Genomic DNA, 8,475 nt, shown 5'->3' with positions numbered 1-8,475 from the left:
CGGTTCTTGGTTGTCTTGACCTTGCCACTGGCTTGCTGTGTGACCTCGAGCAGGCTGCTTTCCCTCTCTGTCAGTTCTGGAGAGCTCTGGAAGGTCTCTGGGGGTTTTGCCAACACCATTATTTAGACATCCCTCCTGCCAGTGTTTTCTGCTATTCCAGTCTTTAAGAGGTTGGGGAAAGCTACTTAAAAGTGGTTTCTCAGAATGTTAGCAGCTGCCACCACAGCCATGGCTTGCATGTCCAGCTCCCCTGTGTGGGTCCCTCTGAGAACACATCCCTTCACCCCAGCAGGGTCAGGAGTAAGACTGGGGACCCGGACTTCATACCTAGGAGAGCTCAGAGGAGATTCCTAGAGGCCAGATGTGGGTCCCTGGGAGGAGCCACCTCGAAGATAAAGTAAGCATTTGAAAAGCAAATCATCCTTCCAGAACCATCCTGTGTAGGAGGCATGTGAAGCCCAGACCCACAAGGACTTGAGCTGGAGCTACTTCTGGCCTTGGGGTTAGGAGATTCCCTCCTAGGAACAGGGTGGTACAGGAGCCAGGGGCCTGAGCATGAGGATTCCTGGCAGCCTGATTCTGTGGTGGGGTAAGTTTGAGGGTGTGGAGGTCTCTAGGCATTGGGGTCATTCGGTAAGGCTACTTCCTTTCATAACATGTCAAATACCCTTCTTCAGGCCACCCCAACCTCCTCACAACCCAGGCTCTAAAGGCTCAATCCTGGGCCCGTCAGAGGATTCTGAACTCTACTAATTGGTAGCTTATTGCACATATATGTAAATACCACCCCTGTTGATAATGGTTTCCCTGATAGTATGCGCCTGCCTGTTCTCATCTGACTGATCAGCAGGTGGCAGCACAGGAGCATACAAGAATCAGGGTTACAGGAAAAAAGGCACAAAATGCTGAGTGGGCCAGGTAAACTTACAGGGCCCTGCTTCCTGATTCTGCCATGGTCCCCTGCTCACTACCTTACACCCACCCTCCACACCGAGGTGGGCATGGGCAGAGGAGAACTTTATGAACTCTTTTGGGGACGATGCCTGATGCTGTCCTAGGAACTTTTGTCCTAAACTGGGGCATAATGCGATGTGATAATGCATATTTGCAGCTTAACAAAATATAGCTGGTTATACATATGTAATCTTTCATACTCATTTTATCCTTGCAGCAAACCCCAAGGTAAATCCTAGCAGCCCATTTTATGGGGGAGGAAACTAAGGTACAGATGAATGGCCACATTTGTTGGGTGTCACATGGCAAATGAAAGTGATGTGCTTTGAGCCCAGGTCTTGGGGACCTAGAATCCAGCTGTGTTTCCTTCCTTAGCTGGGGAGGTCCTTGGCGCTTGCTGCATCACACACCTTCATTAGCAAGCAATGCTACTTCTCAGTGATGTTGGGGGCTAAACTTACTGAGGGGAATGGAGCAAGGGAGGGTGAATCCAGAGTTTTCTTGAGGGTTGTGTGTTTTCAGGAGAGCATGGATAGAGGGTGGATTGAGGATGAGAGCTGGTCCCAGCTGCTGGACTGGGAGGGAGGAAACCAGAGTTCTGCTCTATCTCTTCTGTTCTATTGCTGTGTGGCCTTGGGAAGACCCTGACCCTCTCTGGGCTTTCCTTTACTTGTATGTGGATGAGATCTCATTCCACAAGTCCTTACTGTTTCTCACTGCCAGAAGCTCCAGCATCAAACACTTTCATTAACTGAAAATAAGGCTAAGACCCATGGCATTCTTGCTGGGATTATATGAGGCCATAAAGAGAAATCCTGGATGCCTGAGGGAAACCCAGCCCCAATTCTGGTTTGGACCACCTGGAGCCTTGGTGTGGCCTTGAGAAGTCTATTCTGCCCTGGCCTCACCTTAGGTTTCACCTGTTGCAAGCTGGACCCTCCAGGAAGCGGAAGCAGAGATGGATCAGGGGCAAGCAAAGAGGCCGGGAGCCGATTACAGCAGGATGCAGTCAGTCCAGAGGGCAGGCTCTGCCAGCCCCGAAGGATGCAAGCAAAGACCACCTGTTAGAGAAGCTAGGCTGGGCAGAAATGGCCAGGCCCTGGTGCCACTGTTGCTCAGCCTTTAGCAGTGCCTCCGCCATGTCTGCAGCCCAAAAGTGTGAACAGGCTAGAAAGCAGAAGGGGACCCTAAAGGAGGCTGCCAGCTGGGTAGTGAATCCTTTCTGAAGGGGAATCTGGGCCTTGTCTACTCACCAGGAAGAAGGTAGGCCTTGACCACCTGCTCTCCCGGGTGCAGGGAAGGTCTGGTAGGAGAGGGCTGGATCTGAGGAGGACAGGTCAGAGCTCAGGTGTGTGTGCACAAGGGTGTGTGCACATGTTCAGTGTAGGTACACTTGTATAGGTGTGAGTATGCATGTTGGTATGCATGCGTGCAAGTGTGGAGCATGTGTGCAGGTGGGTGTGTGGCTGTGTGTGTGCATGCACATGTGTGTGCATATGTACATGTGTGTGCTCATGAACATGTGCACTATCTTGTGTCCTAGCATTTAGGTGGGGGCTGCCAGCTCTGGGCACCTCTGGCAGGAGACAGCTTGGTCCAGCCAAGTAAAGCAGGAAGCACAGCTACAGGGAGCCCTCTGGGCAGGAGTGAGTGACTCCAGGCCCCTGAGAACAGAAACAGCAGCAACCACAGCAGCAGCACAAGGTTTCTGATGTCCTGACTCTGCCAGGAACAGGGCTCAGGCCTTTTCCCCAGGGTTTAATACTTAACACAACCCCCTGGGCAGGTAGTGTAATTAAACCCATTGCACAGATAAGGGCATTCATCTATCCCACAGATGTCTGAGTGCCTGTCATGTGCCCAGTGGAAGATGAATAAAAAAAGACAGCCTTTACCTCAGAGTCAGAACATTCTAAAATGCAGGGAGGGGTGAAGTTGGTTGTTGAGCTGGCGATGTTGACTCACTTACTCCTGGGCCTGGCTGAGATTGGCCAGAGGGGTGCAGGAGGTCCAGGGGAGGAGAAGGTATTGGGTGGTCCCCAGCTGGATGTGTGTAGCAGGGTGACAGGGAGCATCTGTCCCTGGACAGCATATTGGGTCCTAGGCTCTTTCCTTCAACACCTGGCCTGGCTAAGACAAGAGACCAAGGCCAGACTCAGGTGTTCAGCCTAGGGTGAAAAAAATGTGCCCCTCAAATACACAGATGCCTGGTCCCACTGCAGGCCTGCCAATTAGAACTGTGAGTTGTAGCCAGGAATCTGCAATGTCAGCAGCCACAATCTGCTCCCTCCCCAACCTGACGTGAAGGTGTGCTGAGCACCTGCGGCTGAACATCTCAGGCTGCTAGCTCAACCCAAAGTCCTTGCCAAACCCGTCTGTGAAATGGGCAGAATTGCTGCTGAGTGTCCTAGGCAGGGAAGAGAAGGAACTTGCCTGTCTCCTGACCCAGCCCTCCCTCTACTTTTTCCTGGGCAGAGGAGCTCAGAGGGTGTAGGGGAGCGTGAGGAAGCCTACGTAGTTTTTCCTGTTCACACACAAAAGGCAGTTGTCTTGGTCTTAGCTTGAATACCTGGGAATGAGGCTTGGGGGAGCTTTGGGCAAGACGTGCAGGGTCATGGTCTCGGGGAGACACCTTGTGGGGAGAGGGATATGGAGGTAGAAGGGAGGCCTGCCCCTAGTGTGGGTCCGCTGAGATGGACTGCTCCCCCAGAGATTTTCCCACATTAGTGTGTCTGCTGCCCTCAGGAGGGGGCCAAGTCTTAGGTGGGCAGGACAATTTCCCAGTACGAAGTAGAGTTTAGGCCACCTGGAGACAGTCTGAGCCCCTAATACCCACCATGCACTGGGTTATCATCCACCCAAGACCAGGCTTTTGGACCCCTGTGGGGACTTCAGTCCTGCTGCCTGAACACCATGTACCAAGCTATTGGGGAGGGGGTCACTACGGAAGTCCAGGACCCCAGCCTTGACCTCCCTGTTAGGACTGAGGGAAAAGAGAAGGGGAAGTCCTACCCCACCAGACCCTCCCTGAGACTCCTCTCCTTGGAGGCTGGCATTGGCCCTATCATATGGAGCTCTGGCTGGCTTCCTCAGAACCACCCCGACTTCAAATGTCTGGGACAGATTTCCTCCAGCCTGCACACCCATTCTCAGGCCTATGGGGTAGGGGGCCTGGGCTCTGTCCAGCACTTCCCCTTGGGCCTGGCAGGAGTATAGCCTGGCACAGGTCAGCCTTGACGCAGATCAGCCATGGGGAGGCTGCCCGGACTGGGGATGAGCCAGGGCCTGTGGTGGCCCCTCTGTCCAGGCCAGATGCCCAGTGGCTCCAGTGGGAGGGGCTGCCATCACCTCCAGTCAGTATCCTGGCCTGAGTGCCATACTCTTTCTTGTGGAGCTGGGCCTTCAGCTGCTGTGAGCTGAGGGCTGCTCTTCCCTGGAGTGGGGCTTCAAGGCACCCATCCCCTGCACTCCTGCCTTGCTGTGCCCTGACTCCACTTTGGGCCTAGCCTGATACCCAGCGTCTCACCTCCACTCTGACCAAGGCCTTGCATGACCCCAGTGAGTCTGTCTGAACATCTAGGATTTCCTTTGTGGTGTCCCTTTTCCTCTACAATTCAGGATGGTCAGCTCCTCATTCATTCATTCATTCATTCCTTGAAAAAACATAAACCCCAGAACCTATGACACACCAGGCCCAATCTATCCTTAGCCGTGAAACTCCACAGATGAAATAGAGGGATGAGGCCTCTGTCCCCACACAGCTGAATTCTCCTGGGACAGGCAAGAAAACCAAGAGGTGAGGTATACAATGACTTGACTAAGGCCAAGGTACTTCAGAAAGGGTTACAAGGAGCCCTCTCTGAGGAAAGGACATCTGCCAGGGGTGGGAGGAGGAGAAGCCAGACCAAATTCTGACAGAGTATTGTGGGGCTGTGGGGAGAAAGTTCCAGGTGGAGGAGAGGCATAAGGGGACCTTGTGGTGGAGAAGAGCACCCTCTTCTCGAAGAGGGTGGGGTCTCATGAGCGTTTGTGCTGAAAGGGGGTGGAAGGGGAGGCCAGGTGGCACCCTAAGGCCTTGTAGGAGTTGAATTTCACTCTGCTAGGCTTGTGCTAAGCGGGGGATAAACCTAGGTTACATTAGCAATTCCTACCCTCAGGGCATTGTGTCAATCGCCTGTTTCATTCATTGTGTCAATTCACCACTTCATTCACACTTACCCCAAACCCTGGTGGGTCCTACAGATAAGTAAACCAAAGCACTGAGAGGTTAAGTCACTTCCTCAGTGACCAAGTCAGTGTTGGAGCTGGGATTTCTGATAAGTAGCCCGCTCCAGACACCTAACCAGTGGGACATTTTGTCTCTTGGGATACAACTCTCTCCTATCTCCAACAAAGCTTCCTTCAAGAAGCTTTCTCTCACCCCAGAATTTGTTTGCTCTGAGGAAGCAACATCTCAACATAAGACCTAAGCCTGTAGGGACCTTGGCAGGTCATTTCTGCCTCTTGGTATTATAAGTCTCATTTTGCAGATGAGACCTTCAAAGAGGCTTCTGTTATCCACAGTCAGTGAGCCAGGTGTGGAAACTGAGGCTGAGATCTCCTGTTCTCTCCCACCCAGCCCCAAGCTCTCCAGTCCCCCCGGTCCCCACTTTAAGACAATTCTCAGGGTGATTCTTGTCTGTCCTCCACTCCTACCCTTCCTCCAGTTAGACAGGGTCCTTTCCCGTGCCCACCACAAGGAGGCGCATACAGCAGGGGCAGTGGGGGCTAGGCTTAGTGTTGTTGTATGGGCCTTCAGCAGAGAGGTTCAGCCCAAGGAATGTGGCTGAGGCTTGGAGGATGCTTGGGAATTTTCTAGTGAGCCAGGAACCATGTCTGAGGTGGGAAGGGCAGCATCCTAGCCAGAGGGAACAGCATGTGCAAAGAGAGAGAGGACCTGGAGATACCCCAAAGCAGCAATGTTCCAGTTAGCCTGAGTGTGGGGAGAGGATGGGCAACGAGGCTGGGAGTGGTATCAGGGATGTGTCAGGGGCTGTCTGCCAGACTTCGGGGCTGGGCAAGTAGGGAGAGGGGAAGTAGCTGCCCAGTGAGCTCCAGGAGCGATTCCTGACGGGGGTAAATTGGTACAAGTCATGTGCCTTCTCTGAGCCTGTTTCTCCTTTGCACAGTTTGGGAGTGGTATGGATTTTCAGTGAGCCTCCTATCTTTGCACAGACTTATTCTGCGGTTGCTGCCCTCTTACAATCCTAACAGGAAAAGAGGCTCCTCAGTTAGCTATGGAATTTCTCTAATGCCCCAATCTTTTTCATCACATATGACTTTGCTCTGCAATGTTTTGCCAGCCCTTTCAGAGGCACAGTTCCCAGGGGCTCTGGTTCACAGGGGAGCCTGCGTTGACATGCTCTTCTCTACCTTCAAGCCCTTCCTCCTCTGGAGCCCTGTCCAGGGTAGGCTGGCATCCTGGGCCTGGGCCTGAGCATGGATGTGGCCCAGCTCTGAGGGTGGTGGCATCAGTGGGATCAACGGGATCAACATGGCCACTGGCATCAGTGGCCTCAGATCCTCTGTAGCCCTGGAGGAGGAAGGGGACAGGTCATCAGGATCCAGGTTGGCATCACTCCAGCCCTCAGAGTTCTCACTGTGGCCCTCCTGACTGGTGGCTTCATCTTCAGATATGGTGACCATGTCGGCTGTGTCATCCCCAGAGTTGCTGTCCAAGTCCCCTGCCCCTTGGTCAGTGGCCCCCTCAAACTCACTGGCTTTATGGCCATCTGCTATGCCCTCCTGTCTCTGCTTGGAGCAACTCTCAGGGACAACACAGACCCCTGCCACAGGTTGAGAAGGTACCTGAGGTCTGCTTTGGCCAGTCCAGAAGAGGGTGAGCTCTTGGCGGCAGGCGGCCATAGCCAGACTGGTAAGCAGGGTGCTGGACACTAAGTAGAGCAGGGCAGGCTGGCCCATCTCCATGAGAATCATGGCCAAGAAGGTGACCGTCAGGCCTATGGCGTAAGCTATGGTGCAGGCCACAAAGTAGACCCGATGAGAATGGATGTGCACATCAAAGCGGTGACAGTAGACAACCAGGAAACCAGGGACCACAATATCACCAAAGCCAAGGATAGAGAAGGGCTGGTCACACGGTGTCAAGGCTGAGGCCCGCAGCTGGGGCACTTTGAGCACCATGGGCAGCCTCTCGTGGCTTGAAGAATCTTCTGGGCCTGAGGCAACCTCCAGCATGATGCTCTCACCAGTCTTGGTGAAGAGGGGTGTGATGAAGACAAAGAAGACATCAAAGGCCAGCAGGGCCAGCAGGAAGCAGGTACAGTTCTTGAATGTAGGCAGCCACACTTGCCGCAGGACAAAGAGGCAGTAAGCCATGCCCAGCAGGTCCTGCAGAAGCCACACCCAGTGGTCCTCATTTCGGTAGGTGACCCAGAAGAGGGTCACCAGGGTGCACAGAACCGCTAGCAGTAGCTGGGGCAGCTGCAGAGAGGCCTGGTGGCCAGGGAGTGGCCACTGGTATTGCTGGAACGGCAGGTGGTGTATGAGGGGAACCAGGCAGCTGTAGAGGCCGGTGGTGGCACCCAGACCAAAAATCCCAATCATGACATAGACAAAGTAGTCATAGAAGAAGTAGAGCAGAACCACGATAGAGCAGGACATAGTGACCGCGGCACCTGCAGTGGCCACTGTGAGGTCCACTGGAGAGTCCTCATCATCTTCGTCCTCATGGATCCCTGGTGGTCCCTCAGCTGCCACTGCCTGCGGCTGATGGTAACCGTCAGGCCCCCCTCCTCCTCGGGCTCGGCGCCGCTGCAGCCAAGAAGCCTCCATCATGCCAGCCCAGTAGCCACCCACGGCCACGGTGCCTACTGCCAGGATGAAGAGGACCACTAGGTTGTAGTCGATGATGGGCTCTGGGGGCACATACATGGCCACGCGGACAGTGGTGGCACCATATGTGTGCCTGAGGATGTCGAGCATATCTGTGTATCGAAGCACAGCCACAGGGATGGTGAGGTCTGGCAGGGGCTGGCAAGGGTCCTGGGACACCGGGGTGGTATCTGAACACTCTTGGTCACTGACGCGGCTCACAATGAGAAGCCCATGGGCTCCTCGGCTCTGAGCCAGCCAGCCCTTGTCGTAGAAGCTGCAGTTGCCCCCCATGGCCATGGCGGTGGTGTGGTGGAGGGATTGTGGTCTGGAGAAGCTGATCTGGGCCCGGTGGAAAAGATCCTCGCCTGGGCACCAAGATGCCTTGGTGCCATCGTGCAGGGGCATGAGTGGGGCATGGTGGAGTTCCCGGGGTAGGGTGACATAGTCAGAGCTGAACAGGATGCAGTAGTCTTTGCTCCAGGTCTCTGACACCACGTGGATCACAGCGTGCTCCCCCTGGGCCACAGCGCTGAGGAGGAGGATCAAGCCCACGAATAGGAGGGAAACCAGGCCTGCCATCCCCCTCAGCCGCCTGCTGTGTCATCCCAACAGGGAGCTGCCCACAGCCCAACTCTCTTCCCTGGG

The 8,475-nt window shown here is 54.4% G+C and overlaps 1 protein-coding gene across 2 annotated transcripts; it reads right to left on the bottom strand.

The window, feature by feature from the left end:
• Nucleotides 1-6,182: 6,182 nt before the first annotated feature.
• Nucleotides 6,183-8,475, bottom strand: Sppl2c (signal peptide peptidase like 2C). 2 transcript variants are annotated; one of them, XM_004868662.3, is made up of 2 exons: nt 6,802-8,475; nt 6,183-6,526 (listed from the first exon to the last, which is right to left on the bottom strand). In XM_004868662.3, exons 1-2 carry the CDS (start codon nt 8,407-8,409, stop codon nt 6,302-6,304), a joined length of 1,833 nt encoding a protein of 610 aa, XP_004868719.2. In that variant the 5' UTR covers nt 8,410-8,475; the 3' UTR covers nt 6,183-6,301. The 2 variants fall into 2 exon arrangements, with proteins under 2 accessions (XP_004868719.2, XP_004868718.2); XM_004868661.3 differs by having other exon boundaries at nt 6,210-8,475.

The sequence above is a fragment of the Heterocephalus glaber genome, unplaced genomic scaffold (assembly GCF_053883595.1).
Source record: "Heterocephalus glaber isolate CG9 unplaced genomic scaffold, H.glaber_assembly_v1.0 deba00001813, whole genome shotgun sequence".
In the NCBI taxonomy this organism is placed as follows: domain Eukaryota; kingdom Metazoa; phylum Chordata; class Mammalia; order Rodentia; family Bathyergidae; genus Heterocephalus; species Heterocephalus glaber.
Note: the sequence above shows the minus strand (reverse complement) of the source record. Positions and strands in the feature narration are given on the sequence as shown.